Below are 18,503 nucleotides of genomic sequence, written 5' to 3' on the forward strand. Positions count from 1 at the left end.
TATAAACAAAGGGGGCTTTGTCTTACAGAAGACTATGGGACTGCACTGAAAACATTTTCTTGGGGTTTGGATGCCATGTACATGAAAATGGGAAAGATCCAAGCACAAATGTATTTCCACAACAGGGGCAAAGAGGCTGAGTTAAAGAGTCACTATGCTATTGTGCAGTACAACACCAGCATTTCCTAAAGGAAGTACCACCTCTCTTTTTGAAAATAGGGTAAACAAGTAGTTTCTCACATGAACTTCAAATTGTAACCCCCTTGTGTAATATTATTGCATACTTGTTCTGTCAGATAAAATCAAAATGCATCTGTTTAAAATCTGAACATAGTTTACAAAAAACGTCTCTTTACATAAAGAATAAGTTCAGCCTTTATATAGTTGTGTGTTGTGTGAGAAAGATAATACCAGGGTGGCTGTGAGAAGGTACTGCTTTGGAAAGTATCTTATCATTCTTGTCTTTGAAGCCCCCCAAGAACTTCAAAACACCCAGCTGTAGCCACAACTAATCAGAATAGGAAAAGGTGGGGAATGATAAGAAAGTGCCTGTATCCAGCATTTGTATAGCTAGATTTTGGGTCTTGAACTCAGATTCAGCAGTACCTTTTTCTGAAACTCATTTTAGGCTGGTAAATCTGACAGAGTGCTCTAGTTAAAGAGCAGAAGTAATCAGTTTCACATAATTCTTAAAAAGATCCAGAATGAGATCTCATGCATCAGTTACTCCCTTTACATCCGCAGAGCTCCCACTGAGCTTAGCAGGGGCTTATACAAAGTCTGGCATCTGACTTTGACTCTAAAGGGCTGATTTGGGAGTGATTTACCAGGGAAGATAAAAGGGCCCCTTAGCAACACCCATAACACAACAGATGTTCCTGACGGGCTGGGGGAAGAGCCATGCCATTATGCAGTGCCCTTCTTCTCCCCTCGTCCCTGCTCCAAACTAGTTTGACCCCCTTCTGGTTCAATTGTTTTACATATCCCTCTATTTTATTTTAATATCTGAGTGGCTACACCATCCACTCACTGCCTGTCTAATTAAAGTCTCTCCATCAACTGGCAGTTCCATAATAATTCACAGCTGTTTTTCCTCTCTCCATTCCACATATTCTTCCCTGGCTGAAAAGAATGCAAGACCTCAGAAACTATAGATAGGTATCGATTTGTTTGCATTTAAAATCCAGTATGTGGCTGCAAAGGCCTGTTACAGTATCACAGAGGAAGATAAATGTCAGTGCAAAATCTGCTAGGAAATTTCACACAGGAGTTGATTAAAAGTCTATGAGTAATCATTGCACAAGTGTCTTCAGGTGTATATATATATACACATATATGTAGCTAATAAATATATAGCTAGATATATAAATATATATGTATATACCGAGCTAGTTTAAACCTAATTGTTATGAAATTAGTAAGTGGCATTCACAGTTCATGCATTCTTCCTAGTAGCAGAGATAAATTATTTCAGCTTATACTCTAAGCAGCAACATACCAGTAAGCGTTTGCTTGCTTCCCCTGGTAACCTAGTAGTTTAAAGACCACGAGCAGTTCCACCAGGGTCATTTTCTCTGGCAACCCTTCGCAAAAGGGACGTGGCTCTTCCACAGGTGCGTTTCCCCCAGGTTTCACAGCATCTTCAGGACATGGTGGGGCCAGTCTGAGGATCACCGGTCTGAAGATCATCGGCCTGAGGGTCTCCAGCCCAAGGGCTGCTGGTGTGATGGTTGCTGTCCCAACTAGTCCTGCTTGCAGAGGTCTGTGACGTTGAGGAACCTCCTGACAACCACGGCCAGGCAGAGCATGAGGAGCAGCATATACCCCACTGTACCTAAGTAGGTGGGGGCAGCCAGAGGTGCCTTGAGGAATTCAGCGAGCCCATCCTCCACGTAGTGCACCTGGTCATAGATGCTGAGGAAGGTGAAGATGTGGAAAAGCTGGTGGCTGTGCCCCACGATGTCGAAGAGCCCTGGCTGGATCCGCTCAGGGATTTTGCTGACGTTGAAGAAGGCGGCCACCAGCAGCCAGAAGTAGCGCCGGTAGAAGTAGACGAAGAGCGTGGGGTTGCGGGTGCGCAGGTCAAAGAACAGGCTCTCCAGCATGATGGGGCAGGCCATGCTCAGCGGCATGGCGAAGACGAAGGTGCGCACGGCGAAGGGGTAGGCGCAGCAGGCGGCGCGGCTGCGGCAGCAGGCGGCCGTGCAGGTGACGGCCAGCGCCAGGGCCACGGGCAGCACCAGGGCGCGGTAGGCCGCGATGGGCAGGCTGCAGTCCAGCTGCCAGCCCAGCTGCTGCTGCACGTAGTGGCTCATGGCACTGGCGTCCAGCAGGCTCAGCCCTGGCAGCAGGTAGTAGGAGTAGGCCACGGTGCTGGCGAAGCCGTAGTAGCTGATGGAGGCATAGTCCAGGTAGAAGAAGGCGGCGCGGAGGCGCGGGGAGAGGCAGCTGAAGAGGTGGGCTGTGCAGCTCATAGCGAAGGTGAGCAGCACCCCCGAGGCGTAGCACCAGAGGGGCAGCAGGGCCGGGTGGTGGAAGGGCACGTCCCCGGCGCCCCGCAGCAGCAGCAGCCGCCCGAAGCGGCTGAGGAAGAGCAGCAGCGGGATGAAGTGGGTCCAGAAGTTGAGGGTCTCGTTGGTGGGCTGCAGCACCGAGGCCAGGCACTCCTGCGCCGAGCAGTGTAGCCGCCGGTAGCCCGAGAGGATGAAGCACTCCACGAAGTCCTCGGGCACCTCGTCCCACCGCAGCAAGGCGGCGGGGCGAGGAGGCGCCGTCGCCTCCTCCTTGTCCCCCTCGCCCGCCGGCATGCTGCTGCTGCTGGTGCTGCTGCTGGTGCTGCTGCTCCTGGTGCTCCTGCTGCCGCCCCTGCCAGCCCCGGGCCCTCCGGCCGCCACCGCGCCCCGCCGCCCGGGCGAGGTAGAGGCGCTGCTCCCGCAGCCGCGGGCGGAGGAGCCGCGGTGGCTCTGCGCTTCTCCTCCTCCGCCGCCCCCGGCAGCATCACTCATTGCAGCAGGGGCAGTGGCGGCACCGCCGCGGCTCCTCCCGCCCCGCCGCCCGGCATCGCGGTAACTGGAAACCGGCGGCGCATCCAGCGCTCCCGGCGAGCGGGGAGAGACGCCCCCGCCGCTCCGGGTAGGGTTTCCCGGGGAGGGAGGTGCTGGACACCCGAGCCGCCGTTAATGATTGATGCGGCCGCAGCGCGGGGCCGGGCCCGGGAGAGCCCCGCGGCAGCCCCGGCCGAGCCGCCCCGCAGCGAGGTGTGCGGCGGGCCCGGGCAGTGCGGGCCCCTCAGGGCCCCTCTCGGTCGCTCCCGGGGGTAGGAACAGCTGGCACGGGGAGACCCCAGCAGACCCCCTGCCAGTGCACGGGGCCCTTCCCACGAGGGCGGCTTGGCACAAAAGCACAAAAAAGGGGTGGGGGAGACCCCGGCACCCGGCTGACCCCGCGGGGTCGGGAGATGCCCAGCAGGCGGGACGGAGCTCGGAGATACCCCAGACAGGGACATCTGGGGTAGCTGGATGCGTTCCCGCCGTGTGCGCTTCAGCGAGGCCGCCTGAAACCTGGCTTCCTTGGTGACATTCTCTCATGCAATGAGTGCAAACCTTATTTTAAGCTGAAGATTCCCGGCCAGGCTGCGAGGGGTGTATGTCGCACTGACACATCGGGCACCCACCTGGTACCCACCTCAGCTCCATGCTCCATGCGGGGTGGGAGGCTGGGAGGGGGACTCGGTGGTGGGCTGCCAGTAGCTGCTCTGAGTTGGACAAATCTACATTTACCAGCGTAGCAGTTATGCAAGCAGCACAGTTATATAATCCAAATACAAAAATACGGGGAAAAGCAGCGTACACGTGTTAACTGTGCCTTAAGACGTCTGAAGTAAATAGAAGGCAGTGCAGAAAGGTAAGTAACCATTGCAGGCACAGGTAGGAGCCTGAGTAAGGAATTGCTCTCTGCTGTTCCCACGTGTTTCCCTTTTTGTTTGTTTTCAGATGGTCTTAAATATCTCATAGCTCTGGGTTTCCAAATGTCTGTATTACATGCTGATATTCAGATTTATATATATGGTCATATGGTGTAAACTGAGGTCCAGTGGAATTAGGACACTGCCCAAAGATTTTTATAAAAATCTTCCATTCAGTAGTGAATCGTGACAACATGCAAAATCTTCTGAACAAGGATTAATCAAACATATGGTTTTAAAAATTGGCGCACAAAAATATAGTAAAAATGTGTTGCTGAAGGTGATTTAAAATGCATTTTTAATTATAGTAAAAATATTGATTTTACTGAACTGTCAAAAGTAGGGCAGACTGGTGACACTGCTTATAATCTTTATAAAAATTACACAGGAGTCCTGCTAGACAAATAAACATGACTGAACAGTGCTGAAAAGCCAAGGAAGGGGAGTAAAATATTAAACTAAGACCTATTTTTTACATAATGGACCTAGCGTGCTCTGATGCCCACGTGTTTCAGAGGGCAGAAGGGTAGGTGGGGGTGACTGGTGGCATGCAGGGACATGCCAACTGGACACTCCTGGAAGAGTGACTGACAGGGGGCTCAGTGTAATCTGCCTGTGTTGAGCCTCAGCTGCACCGGGCGTGAGTCCAGCCCCACTCGCTGTGGCCTCTGCCATGTGTGATTTAAGGAGAGGAAAGGCTCTTTGGGACTAAATGAAAGCTGCTCAGCCTCTGGTAGAGGTCTGGATTCTCATGGGGCTGCTCTGCACTAGAGAGGCCATCCTGAATAAGAGACAGGCTGAATGCTGGACTGTTTGCTGCTTGGCTGTAGATGCACCTGGCAGTGAGGGGGCTGTTAGAAGATACCTCCTCCTCCCCTGCCTTGCTCCCACCTTACCACACCACACCACCCATATAGGCACTCCTAAGTAGGGCTCTGTGATTGATTGTTTCTCCTAATCCCTATGTGATACTTCCATTTAAGGTGGAGAGTGCCATTGCAGGCCCTAGGGAAGAGGACCAAAGGGACTGTGACCTTCAGCCTCCCTTGACAAGGTTAGGTAAGGAGAGGTGGTTGACTGGGAGCAATCTGGTTTTAGATCTGAGCCTGTTGGAAAGCCACCAGCAGCTGTTGCAACAGATGGTGTCTAACAAACAACAGCATTGGTCACTGATTGGGAACTGTTGGCCTTGCAGAGGCAGCAGGGCTTGTTTGACACGTTTTGACTTTCCTACAATCCCCAAACTTTCAGGAATGTGGGAGGCATTCAGCCCTCTTGCCTCGGGGAGTACTGAGGTGTCACCTGGCTTCCTGGGAGAGACACCCACTGGGTTTTTGTTTTTATGGAGGGCAACCTTGGCTGGGAGGAGCAGGTGGGGTTTGATTGTGGTCCAAGACTGACACACCTCTGGTGGCCACTGGACTGGCTAGGTATTGGTGGAGATACACTGCAAAAAAGAGAAATGTCTGGAAATTTCTCCCTGCTGTTGATGTCTTCCTGTAATATGTCTTAAATGAATATTTTGGGGGATGGAGAGTTTCTGTTTTGTAGACCCAAGAATCACTTGAGAGACTTGTACACACTGGCTCCTCTGGAGGATGCACTAGCCCAAGGCAGCTATCTAGTTTTTGTTTGCCTTGTCCCTTGTGGGTTTACCTGTTAACATTGTGGTGTGGATTAATATAAGGAGTGTAAAATGAATATAAATTATCTTTTCTCTGCCTTAGTGTGGCAATCCAGCTTTGACTTGTCCCAGGTGCTCTGCTGATGTCACACACACATAACCTGGGAAGGGCAGTTGAACTTGATGATCTCCAGAGGTCCCTTCCAACTTTGACCACTCTGTGACTTGGTTACTCCTTTTCTGGCCAGGAAGTGGCACAGAGATCTCAGAGCTTCTAAAGATTACAGTTCACATAATTGCCAAGTGACAGCAATGTAGCTTCATTAGCCACATTAATGAAACTCATTACTAACGATCTGGTTCTTTTGCTTTTTCCAAGGTTGCCTCCTCACAAGGGAGAATGGTCTCTGAGGACAGATTGGGCTTTCATAAAGACAACTGCATACATCTTACATTGAGTTAATTATTCTGTTCCCAAGCCAGCTGTGGAATAGTGAACTGGGATTCTTACAATTTAAAGCACTTACAACCTCAAAATAGCCTCTTACTCATATGTAGTCCATGAACGACAGTATTACATGACTATTATGTGGTAGGCAAGGGAAAATCAGGGCATTTGCAGGTCACAGAGAGGAGTCCACGTAATGTAGTGCATGAAGAGGCTTCAGTGCATTTCTCTAAACCAGAGTTTATATTTAGAAGGGCATAGTCAGCATTTACCAGGGTTTCTTCTAACGTGTAGAATTTTCTGCAGGCTATCTCTGCAAATAACCGTTGAGAAGACTCTTAAAACACTGATAAAGGAGCTGCCTAGTGGGGCAAGTAATGGAAGATAATGTTAATCAGTGTTGGCTGAAGTCTCAAAGAAAAAGATGTGCCAAAAATACCAAAAGTGGGTATGTTTCTGTATTATACTTCTGTTTTATTAATTGTTGAAGTCCTTTCAGAAGGTATCCTTTTGTCTGAAATATCAGAAACCCTTTAAGATACTCTAAACTTCTCCAGCCCTTCCTAATGGAAGTATAGCTTTTAGTTAGGGGGAGTTGGGAGGGAAAGGTTATTTCATCTTTTGCACTAACAAGCTCAGCACTAGGGAGGAGGTTTTACTTAGCCCTCCTGTTACCCATTGCCTTTCTAAGTGAGTAAAGAAATTAATTTATTACTAAAGAGAAAGTCCTCTCGTCAACAAGCAGTAGTGGTGGTTGGAAGATTTAAAATGCTTTTGAAGATACACCTTCAGCCTCACCCAATTTTAACCCACTCACACTGGCAAGCATCGATATTAAGAGCTCTTACTTGACATAATCCTTTACTATACAACTCTGTCTCTCTCTTTAAGTTATTTTCCTTTCTAGATTTTGACCTTCAAGATAGATTTTACCATTTTCTTTTGTAATAAGATGTTTTATCTGAGAGAAAATGTTTAACCACTTTGTTTTCTCTGGATTTTTATCCTTCTTCACTAAAATCTCTTTAGTAAATTTTATTCTGTTATGACATCTGAACCTTCACTGAGTGAGGGTAGGATTTGGCTCTATTTATTTAAGAAGAATTGGTGTTTAACAGAGCCTTTAGCCTCATCTTTTTCTAATGTAGGTCACGCTTGCAGTTGTTACGGGAGAGTATCTTAACAGATACACAGACAAACAAACATGTTCCTTCTATTTTTTTTTTTAATCCTTTCTTAAGTGTGTATCAATCTCATGAAATTAATTTCTTGATGGGTAACTTCCTGTTGCAGCAATTATAATCTTTTATATCTTTTGTAATAATTGAGTAGGCACAGTGTTTTGATCTTATATTGAAGAGATTAACTTGCTTTCAGAGATCCCACCCCACTATATTTTTCAGACAGGATAAACAGGAATCCTTGCATCATTTTATGCTTCTTGAGTAACTAATAAGGGACAATTATACTTTACAAATGTAGTTCCTCAATAGATAAATAGAAGTGAAGGTGATACCTGTATTTTAAAGCCTCACTTGGAGGTCAGAAAAAACAGATAAGGTAAAAGGAATTACAATAACTGACACCATCATGGTTGCATAGCAGTGTTCATTTTAACCTCTCACCAGGAGCTTCCAATTTTCTGCCCTTTTTACCTTCAAGTTGAGTATTTTCAGGTTTGTGTTCTTTACGCTTTAAAAACCAGCAATAAAACCAATCTGAAATTATCTGAAAAAACTCCAAACGCAGCAAACTGGGAGAAAACACTTCCCATTTTAAGAAAATTTATCTGAATATTTGGTTTTTGTGTTTTTTAAGTTGTTTTTGAAAGATTAGAGGTAGAATTTGTGTTTTTCTGGACAGCAGCAAATCTGAAAAGTATTACAGTGAAGTTAGTTTCCCACCTACTAGGATCTCACAGCAAGAGCAAAATACTTGTCCTTTGCAAGGGTTGCAGGACTGAACCCTGACTTACAAAGTGTGTGGCTAAGGATATTGGTTTGTTTGTATGTGCTGAGTGAGAATGTTCTCTAGAGTGCAAATTGCTGCTCACTGTTAGTAAGCTGAAAGGAGGGACTCTTGGTAGGAACAAAGGAAAGATTGCTGTTGCACTCATCTTGAACTACCATGCTTTTAAACAGCTGATAAATTTGCACACCTGGATTCCAGCCATGTAAGCTAATTTGCTCTGACAAGAAGCTGCAGGAGAACTTTTGGAACTAAGCCTTCATTTGATGCTGGCACAAATGTCTGGAAAATACACTGCAAATTACTGACCTTTCTCAGCCAGACAGTACAAGTCAGATGTTGCCCCTGTGACTGGTTTGCGTAATGGGCCTCACTGCTTGAAAAGTTCCAGGGGGAGAAAGAACTCGGGTTCCCTGATAAGGGAAAGTGGCTGCTGGATGGTAGGACTAGAGCAGGACACACAGCTGAGAGATGGAAGGGCACCAGCGCCGAGAGATGGAGCAACACAGAGACTGCTCCAGCCAGGAGACAGAGACCAGACAGCAGTAGCAACAAGTCCAGGCTGCTGGGAACCTCGGAGCCACACTGCCCTCTACCAACCACTATCTCTGGCTCTTTTTTGTTATTCTGGGGGTCCCTGCTACAGCACCTCAGTCCAGTGGCTCCCAGCAGCCCAGGCTGGCTGTGCTCCGGCTGTGCCTGCTGCCTGCCTCTTGTCTCTGTCCCGCTCTCCTCCTGTGCTGCAGACCCACAGCTTCCTAGCAACACACCAGCACACGGGGGAGTCTGCATCTCCCTATTTTGAGAATCCTTGCCTAGTGATTTTCTGTCTCAGAGGTGGGAGGAGATGAAAGGTGGAATAAGGGAAAAGAAGCTGGAAGACTGCTGCCTAAGCAGTGGAAACAACACACACAGCCTGTACCCCCAGCAGCTCCACTTCTGTCCTACTCCTGGTCTGCCCACCTTGTGCCCTCAAACATGCTTCCTTTGCTACAGAGTAGGGAACTTCCACAGCACTTTAAATCCTTCCTCTCTCCTTCCCTCACACCTACCTCTGCCAAAAGGATTGCAGCAGTTCAGCTGTACTGTGGCCTGGGGTGAGAGCAAGGGAGAGATCCCCTCTGAAAGTCAGGAAAAACAGCCAGAAACAAGAGTAACACACTACAGCGTGTGGTTTACTTAATGTAGCTTACTGTTAATTATTTATGGTAATTCATTATTTTCCCTAATATATTGCCTAATTATATCTGTCACCGTAACAACAGTTCATAAACAGCTCCCAGCCTGCAACCAATGTTGAAAAATGTCTGATATTTCCTTTTCAATATTATTATTAGCCTACTTTCCAGCATTAATTCTCCACACATTTCTGCATCTTGCCGCTTTCTTTCCTTCCCTCTTTCATCCCTCCCCTTTGTCTCCCATTAAGCCCAAGACCCTGACATGTGTTGTCATTCACTAACAGTACACAAGTACTACTGTACTATTCCAGTGTGTTATAAATAGCTCAGATTCAGGAGTACAGTTCATTCTGAAAAAATATCTTTAGAGATGACCTTTGAAACTCTATCTTTCCTATTTTTCACAGCACGCTCTTGCTCATGATGGTCTTAATTTGGTGTGGTTTATGAATACAAAAGAGGGTAGAGGCTGAGCAGTAAGCAGAGGATTTAAACAATGAGGTGGATAATTAAAAAGGATTAATGAGGTGGATTAAATAAAGGGATTGAGGCCAAATGGAGCACAATTTTTCTAAACATCAGTGGCCCCAAAACTCGAGCATCCAAGGGCACATTCCTCTTCAGCTAGATGTTTGCTTTTTATCCGGAAGTGTCAGTCTGTTTATTAATGCAGTCCCAGGACAGCTGAGCAGCATCTAGTGTCTCCTCATGCAGCCCTAAGTACCCCTTCTATCCAGTACGTGTTTCCCAGCTTGTTTGCTTCCAACTCATTCCTGCACCTGTTTCCAATACCATGTTTAAAAAATTATAGCCAAAAGCAGGTCATTGCTGACACTAATCCTGTGCCTCTGCAAACTGGTGAAGTGGTTCTCAAGAAAACAATGAGAAAGATGGGGGAAGAGAAGCACTTGGATTCTGAAGCAATAAGATCCTGCCTGATCCATCTCTAAAGATCCTTGGCCAGCACCATTCCTTCCTGTGTAAGGGCTCCTCTATGGGCGAGTCTGGAGATCAGCAAGTCCTAAAAAAGACTGATGGAATTGTCCCCAGATCCTGCTGTCAAGAGCTGGGTTTTATTTCTCCCTCCTTCCCTCCATTCCACTTAAAACGTGTGCAAAGCCTTGGGCTGCCCACAGAAAGCTGTGCAGGTGGTTGCAGGAATGGAGAGCCATCCTCCAAAAGGTGAGACCCTAGATGGTGAGGTACAGTGTCAGCTGTAGGTATAGCAAATGCTTGTTGCTGTAATTGCTTATTGCTGAAAGAAGCTCAATAAACATCTGATACCTCTTGATCCGTAGCTGCCAATCCATTACCAGAAACATTTTGCATGGTTGTTTGGCAAACGGTGGAACAAGGCTTGAAGAACAGGGAGAAACGCGTATTTCTGCCTTCTCTGTCTACCTCACCTTTTTCTTAGTTGCAGCAGCAGCGCTGTCTGACCAACCACTTATTCGAGTGCAGTATAAGGCAATTTCCATCTAGAGAATTATTATTTATTACGATTTTGCTGTTTCTCTCTCTTGCACGCGTTAGGCGGTACAAAACGTACCGCACGGCCCCCGCGCCGGGCTTGCCCAGGGCTGAGCCGGGAGCCGCCGCCCGCCGGTGTCACCCCCTGCCGGAGCGCCCCGTCACGGCGGAGCTGCTCCGCACCTGCGGAACAAGGAACGGTGCTGGTTTTCACTCGTCTCCGCGCTGCTGGTCGTACATGTTGATGGGCGTTTTCCGGCGGCGAGGGAGGTTTCCCCTCCAGCTCCCGAGAGAGCGTTGGTTTTCCTAACGCTGTCCTGTCACTTCCAGTGACCAACGCACGTGGCAGCCGGTGTCAGGGCTCGCACCGTGATAGCAGCAATGACAAGACAGACAGCTAAACCGTCACCCTAAAGATAACTACTGGCAGAGCAACATGGTCTCGTCAGACCATCTCCCCAGGCAGATGGACACAAACCTGCAGCAAGGGAGGTTTCCTGAGGGTTTTCCAATCCTCTGCAGTTTCCCCTGCCCTTCCCACCGTCTCATTTTGCTTTCTTTTTGCCTCTTCTGGATGTTTCTGCTTTATCCTCTTCTGACAAACGTGGTTATTGGTGTAGGCCCTGCTCCCTCCCATCACTCACAGGGCAGTAGGCATCAGGAGTTGGTGGATTTAAAGCTTTCACTCATTTCTATGTATCTGCTGTCTTTTCCTTAAGTATTACCTCAACACCTCAGCATCGTCCACCTTGTGGTCAAAATCCAAGAGTCTAGAAATGCAGGCTCATGATAAATGCTAGGTAACCTCTGGTTATAACCTTTAGTTAAGTAATGTTCAGTAGGGGGGGATTTTCACTATTCCTGGACTTTCCTTGTTTTTCATGTGGCATTTTTGTTGTTCTAAACAGTATTTTTTTTTTCTCTTTCACTTTGCGAGATGTTTAGGAGCCAGGCCTGCCTCCAAACCGTGTGCCCCAGGCACTGCTCAGTGTCTACGGACACGGGACAGTAGATGAGACCTGTGTGAATGGCTGAAGCGCCGTGCTCTGCAGCTGCACAGCACGCTGATCCTGGCCCGGGCCTTCCTGCCTCAAACACATTTTGGGCTTGTGGTCTGCACCAAGAGCTGCCCTGGGCAGTCCCACACTGCTGGACACGCACAGCACCCACCTGCCAGCCTCCTCAGCACCCTCAGCCGAATCCTGCTGCGCTACTCATCCCACCAGGGCAGTTCCCAGCTGTCACCTGCTAATAGTGTCTTGCAGGAAAACACCTGGTGAATTCAAAAAGGCCCTGTATGACCGGAACGGTCCCGTCCCGTCTGGGGGGCTCAGGCCATGCGTATCCGTGCTGTGCGCCCCGGGCCGCCCGGGCGTCCCGCCCTGCCTGCCTGCTTATCGCAGTGGTTGCCGGGCAGATCTGGGGGGCCTAGCGACTCCCTCTGGGCTTTCTTCTGCTAGTGTGAGAGCAAGAGCCCAGAGCACAGGTCCCGGCTGAGGCTGCGGGTCGCGGCGCCCGCCCCCGGCGGCGCGGGGCGAGCGGGGCAGGCCCCGCCCCGGCAGAGCGGGCCGCCCCATCGGTGGCTCGGCCAGCTGCTGCCCGCCCTCCGCGCGCGGGCTCGGCGCGATCGGCGCTCGCCTCCTCGCCGCCAGGGCTGAGCGGAGGGAGAGGCAAGATGGCGGAGAAGGCGCCCAGCGGTTCGCAGAAGGCCGGTGGGAAGGTGAGGCCGCTCCCGGGGCTGGCCCGCCAGCCCGCTCCGCCGCCGGGGGGGCGCGGCCGTCCCTGCCGGCGCGGCGCCAGGCGCAGGGGGTGGCGGGGCGGCGCGGCGCGGGCGGCGCGGCCTGCTCCGTCCTGCTCTGCCCGCCGTGACTGCGGGCCCCGGGAGGGGGTGGGGAGGCGGGAAGGGGGCGGCGCGGCCGGGGGGCCTGGGCCTCTCGCGGGCTATCCCCGTTCCCCGGGACTACCCTGGGCACGGATCTGTCCCGGGCCGGCGGCAGCGGCCTCCTGGCATCCCCGTGCCCCAGGCGGAGCGGGGCGGGGGCGGGGAGCGGGGTCCCGGCCGAGCGCGCCGTAGCTGTGGGCGCGGGCTGTGCTGTCGGAACGGCTGGATGGTGCCCGGGTCTTACCCGGGCCCGCCTACGTGTTAATTTCGGTGGTATCGGGAGCCCTGATCCACCTTGGGCTGGAGAGGTTAGTTACCAATTCGCGTGTGTGAAGGAAAACCATAATTTGAGATCGAGTCTCTTCTTTTGATTTGCGATGAAATTACACATGTCGCAAGATCGCTGGGCTGTGCCTTGCTCTTCTCACTGTACCCTCTTAGCTTCCTGTAGTTACTGTTGGATTTGCAGACCAGAAGTCCCAGTAGTGCAGGAGTTCAGGCGAACTCGTCCAGGGCTGTGCGCTGGATCCAACGCTGGGCTGGCTGGGGTGGGAACAGCACAGGGCTCCTTGCTCTCTAAGCATCCCCCTCCCACCAGGAGAAGGGATGTTTGGGGGGCACTGGCAGCTGATGGTTTGAGGATCAGCGATCAGTGACAGTCTCTTTCACTTATCCTTGTTGCAGGTTTTAGGCTAGAAGTGTTGGGGTTTTTTTGTTTGTTATTTGTTTGGGGTTTTTGTTTGTTTTGGACGGGGTTTTTGTTTGTTTTGGACAGGGTTTTTGTTAATTTTGGTGTGGGAGTGTGTAAATCAGTCAAGGGAGAAGACACATTTTGGCTGAGGGATTTGTAGTGCTACATAGATTAATAATTTTACTCATTTTTGTATTCAGCTAAAGCAGGATTTTTTTTTTTTTTTTTTTTGCTGCTAGGAAGCTAGCTGGAAAATAGTTACTGAGAGCCTTTGCATGTTTACTTGGTGTTATTAGAGTAGAAGAGTGTTATTTTTGTTTCTCTTTTATAATCTGTTCCAAGTATTGCTAGGAAAAAATCTTTGGATCTTGCCTTTGGCTTGAAATTGCAAGTAAGAGATGGTCAGAAAACTCTAGTGGTAAAGTAGGTCTTAATTTAGGGAGAATGACTTCCAGGGCACAAGATATTTTGGGATTTCAAGTATAATTAGACATAGAACAATAATTTATTTATTACTGCAATCAATAACATGGTACACAAACCCAACCCATATGTGATCCCTTTCTTTTCACAGTTATAGACTTGTTGTTTACTATTTGCATAGTGATGATACTATTTTTTTAAATATACAATAATAGTTAATTTGCAATAGTTGTTTTTTGTCCTAGATCTCAGTTCAGCAGAGGTATGTGCAGACACTTGTCATACTGAGTCATCCATCCCACTGAAGTCAGTGGGACTACTGCAGACTCCCTTTCTTTTTGGTACACTGTATTTGCAGGTTATAAGAATAACTGTACTTGCAAAACAACTATGTCTCATAGACTCCATAGGGTATGTTTCAGTGGCAATCCAAGATGTGCCTTTGCTGGCTTCTAGCTAGTCTTCCAGGGAAGACACAGTGACATTTTGTTTTTTGTGTTCTGTAAAGAGCTGTAGCCTAGTTGTTGAAGGCTTTAACACTTACAGGAAGATACTGCTGCTCCCCTTGAGAATGGGTGGTGTTTGTTCTTCAGTCTTCGTGTTCTAAGTACTGGTTTTGAACATCTAGCCAGTTAGTTTGTTTTGTAGTGTGAAATCAAGGTTACTTCAGTCAGCTGTTGGATTAACCATTTGAAAGCCTCCTCTGATGATGGTGTGGGTCGAGGAGCACCTATTGCCTGTGTTGCTGTGGTAGGAGCTGCCTTTTATGATACTGTCAGCTTCTAAATATCTTTGAGTCTCCAATGTGAATTGTATTGCAAAAGCATTGTCTATTCCATTGTGACTTTGAGATTGGGATCGCAAGGTATGGGCTTAAGATATCCAGAAATCTAAATAGGAAAAATGGACAAAAGTATGGAAGGTAAAATAGAGGTTGCAGAAGACTGCCTAGGAGGTGAGTGGAGGTTAGGATTCTAAAATGGTACATACTGATTATGTTAAATTACGGTCTTGATGTAATGAAATATTAGCTCCTCAATGGCTGTGCCATTTTCTTATTTTATCTTCTGAGAATAGTGGATCTATTGCATGTCTACTGCTTTCATGAAATAGTGCCAAAGAGCTTATCCACTTAAACCAAGTTGTAGGTTTCCCATTTTTCTTTCTAAAACAGGTCTTAACAACATTCCTTAATCTTAAATGCATTTCTCAGGCTTTTGAGTAAGTTGTGTGTTAATTAAATGTTGAAGAAAAGTGGGTATTTGCTTGTGAATGGATAACTTTCCTTGGTAAGTTAGTATATGAAGAGTGGCAGTGGAAATCTGCACGTGGTGAATTCCAGTTTGATGTAGTGTTCTGCAGGATGGTAAAACTCGTGGCCTTTAGCTTTCTCTGTGTTGCTCAACTGGTGACCAGGAGCAGGAGAGGTGTGAGTGTGTTCCTCTGTTGATGGAATTGTAGTTGGAGGTGTCCTTCTCATTTCCTCTCTAGTAGTAGAAAGTTAAGTGTTGGCAGGTCTCCTGTTGTCTGAGTTTAAGCTTATAATGGAATAACATTCCTTACAATTACTTTGGAGAAAACCATTTTCCATTTACTTTTGTGTTTGAAGTGGTGTCTGTTCAAGTAGTGGATAATATTAATATGCACTATTCCAGTAAATGTAAAAATAAATAGATTAGCTATGAAATAATTTGTGAATGTTTTCAAGCATGTTTTCTAGACAGTTTAATAGAGAATGAAAGTATAAAAGATATGGTTTGGTCTTTTGGCCAAAAGCTCTGTCTTTACTGGATTTTAACGTTGTGATTCAAGCTGTGATTCCATTTGGTTTTCCTTGGTATCAATGCTGAGAAAAACTGGTCACAGCCTCAGCTACATTTTCCTTCCCAAACACTGTCATTTTTAGTTGATTTGTCCTACATATGAGGGAGTAGAGGAGCCTGCTATGAATTAGAAACTGGTTTGGCTAAACCTCCCCAACTTTCTCTTTCCTAGGTGTCAGTTAGATGGAAAAGGAATCTGGTTGAGTGTGAGCAGCTGCCCAGTATGGGGGCAGAATGGATGGAAGGTGTTGAAGAAGGGCAAGAGCAGAATGGATGGAAGGTGTTGAAGCAGGGCAAGAGTGTCTTACACCAGGGCTTCTCATAAACACTTTACCCTGAAGCTATTAGTTTTCTGCAAGGGCAGGGCTTTTATTTATGTTTAAGTTGTAGCCATTACAGCTGTAAAAATAACATTTAGGAGCATTTGGAAGGCCATAGGATTGTCTTCTGGGTTTTGTTGGCAGTTTTTGTTGCTCTTTGTTGTTTTACTAAATGGCTTTGGTATTAATGGAAAAAAAAAGTTTGCTTATGTTACACAGCGCATTTTAAATATTTGTGAAATAACATGATCATGCCACTTTTATACAGAGATTGTTAAATTTGGAGAAACTGTGAAGAACTGGATTTGTAGGCACTTGCACTGCTGACGAGAAGAAAGATTGGCAGAACAGTTGTCTGTGGTTTTTTTGGAAGCTTCCATGAAGCTGGAAGAAAATTTAAACAACAAAATCTAAGAGAGGGCTCTCTTTGCTTTGGCTTTCTGATAGAAATTTGTCACAAATATCATTTATATGGTCATTTGAAGTTTTTTTTCTTCTTTTGAAGGTTGATTAAACTTGGCTAGACTTGGTAATGGAGCTTTGAGTGACCCAACCTCCAATACTGTGGTTTGACATGGCTGTATTTTACTGGAATGCCATTTCAGCAGCCTGCATTGCTATTTCAGTGAAGCTGGCACAATTCTTAGGGGGACCTGTGCAGTGAAGGAGACTGAGAAAGTGATCCAGCTGGAAAACAGTCTGGTTTAAAAAAAAAAAAAAAAAAAAAAAAGGTTCCAAGCAGAGTGGTAGAGAACATTTGTAGATTTATGCTGGTAATGACTGAAAGATGAATGCATCACATTTTCTCTGTCAGTGTTTTGAAAGTGAAGGAGCTATCCTCACATCTTAGGTGTCATCAGTTGCAGGACAGAGCTATGGGTATGTTTCAACAGTTAGTTCAGTTGAGCTACTTAATACAATGAGAAGGAGGAAAAATAATCCTGTTCCAGATTTCAACACAGGTGGGCAACATCTACTGAAATGATTCTCTGTGAATGTTAGACTTTATGATTCTGCTGAGTCAAATCAGCTGGTGTAACTCTAAGGAAACAAAATTGCCCCTTTTGTCACAGCAGTCTAGGTGGACGCAAAGTGCAGTGCTGTGAGAAGTCATTTTTGTAATAGCAGCTGTTTAGAAACAGACAGCAATCTGTAAGTTTTGTCAAGAGTTATTTCATCTTGTGCTTTGTGGGTACAGTTGCTTGATGGGCAGAAGCAGTACCAAATGTATGAACTGAAGTTATTGATGGAAAGACAAAACCTTAAAAACTGTGGAAGGAGGATCCCACCTGGAGTACTGTGTCCAATTCTGGAGTTCCCAACATAAGAAGGACATGGAGCTCCTGGAGAGAGTCCAGAGAAGGGTTACGAAGATGGTCCAAGGGCTGGAGCACCTCTGCTATAAAAACAGGCTGAGAGAGTTGGGACTGTTCAGCCTGCAGAAGAAAAGGCTCTGTGGGCACCTCAGAGCGGCCTTCCAGTACCTGAAAGAGGCCTACAACAAAGCTGGAGAGCGTCTTTTTTCAAGAGCTTTTAGTGAGAGAAGAAGGGGGAGTGGATCAAAACTGGAAGAGGGGAGATTTAGATTAGAGATAAGGAATAAATTCTTCAGTGCGAAGATGTTGAGACACTGGCACAGGTTGCCCAGGGAAGTTGTGAAAGCCCCATCCCAGGAAGCATTCAAGGCCAGGTTGGATGGGGCTTTGAGCAGCCTGGTCTAGTGGGAGGTGTCCCTGCTCATGCAGGGGGGTTGGAACTAGGTGATCTTTAAGGCCCCTTCCAACTCAAGTCGTTCTCTGATTCAATGATGATAATGTGGCTCTGCAAATCTACTAGTTACTGTTGGAGAAAGTTAGTCTAAAAGCTAAAGCTGCTTTTAGAAGTTTTCAGAGTGTGCCTTGGTAGAAATCCTGTTCCTTGGCTAACATTGAGGGTGGCTTTCTGCACAGTGCATGTGGTCCCTTTTGCCTGGGGAGTGCTGCTGTACTTGTAGCTCAGTGAGTTTCAGACCTTTTTGATCAGTGGCCTGCTCCCCTGCTGTTAGTCCAACAGACTCTCTAATGCTGGTATGCACTGAAAGTCTTTCTGAGCAGTATCATCCGCTCTGTTGCTGGAGAAACAGATTTAGTGTCTGGTACCTTTTTATGTTCTTGACTGTAAAACACAGAAATATACTTATCTAAAGATAAATGTCTGTACCTTAGTAGATGAAAAACTTTGATGTGAAATGAAAATGAGGTCTAGTAAATTATCTTCTAGAAGTATCATTTGATGCTTGCTTGTCTGTTTTGGAAAACTGGAGATGAGCACTGTGTATTACCATTTCTGGTAGAAACTATAAATTCCTGGTAATAAGAAGTGCTCATGTTTTGTAACCAGTGAACGGATTTCAGCTAATGGCTGTATTTTATTTATTTTAAATTTCAATTTAGATATGAACTGTTCATCAGGCAGTTATGTCTTAATAGCAGATGTTAAGTCAGTTAGTTTTGCTGCAATTTGTACATTTGCACATATGTACAAATTATGTATGTAATTTGGACATTACATAATTTAAAAGTATGCTCTGTTTTTTGGGTGTACTCCCTCACTTCAACTCAATTAAAAACCTGACTTAAAAAAAAAGCCTGTGTAAATTCTATATAGATGCTGGCTGACCTGTTAAAGTTCAGTTAGAGTTTAAAGTAATAATGTTAATTAGCACATACT

The 18,503-nt window shown here is 46.9% G+C and overlaps 2 protein-coding genes and 1 long non-coding RNA gene across 6 annotated transcripts in view; 2 read left to right on the top strand and 1 right to left on the bottom strand.

The window, feature by feature from the left end:
* The window catches only part of PAQR9 (progestin and adipoQ receptor family member 9), a 26,360-nt gene extending 23,102 nt beyond the window's left edge, over positions 1 to 3,258 (bottom strand). The window contains exon 1 of the mRNA XM_051626355.1: positions 1,499 to 3,258. Within this exon, the coding sequence (XP_051482315.1) occupies positions 1,743 to 3,005 (1,263 nt within the window). The 5' untranslated portion in view covers positions 3,006 to 3,258 and the 3' untranslated portion in view covers positions 1,499 to 1,742. The remainder of the gene's footprint in view (positions 1 to 1,498) is intronic.
* LOC127387674 (uncharacterized) lies at positions 3,243 to 10,476 on the top strand. 3 transcript variants are annotated; one of them, XR_007890184.1, is made up of 4 exons: positions 3,243 to 3,903; positions 4,948 to 5,023; positions 6,343 to 6,484; positions 8,178 to 10,476. It is a non-coding gene; the product is annotated as an uncharacterized LOC127387674 (long non-coding RNA). The 3 variants fall into 3 exon arrangements; XR_007890183.1 differs by having other exon boundaries at positions 9,997 to 10,476; XR_007890185.1 differs by having other exon boundaries at positions 6,343 to 6,480; positions 9,997 to 10,476.
* A 1,808-nt stretch (positions 10,477 to 12,284) lies between these two features.
* U2SURP (U2 snRNP associated SURP domain containing) overlaps positions 12,285 to 18,503 on the top strand; it is a 44,811-nt gene continuing 38,592 nt past the window's right edge. For both annotated transcript variants that reach the window (XM_051626357.1, XM_051626358.1), the window contains exon 1: positions 12,285 to 12,375. In XM_051626357.1, coding sequence (XP_051482317.1) covers positions 12,331 to 12,375 — 45 coding nt within the window. In that variant the 5' untranslated portion in view covers positions 12,285 to 12,330. The remainder of the gene's footprint in view (positions 12,376 to 18,503) is intronic.

Source organism: Apus apus, chromosome 8, assembly GCF_020740795.1.
Source record: "Apus apus isolate bApuApu2 chromosome 8, bApuApu2.pri.cur, whole genome shotgun sequence".
Taxonomy (NCBI): domain Eukaryota; kingdom Metazoa; phylum Chordata; class Aves; order Apodiformes; family Apodidae; genus Apus; species Apus apus.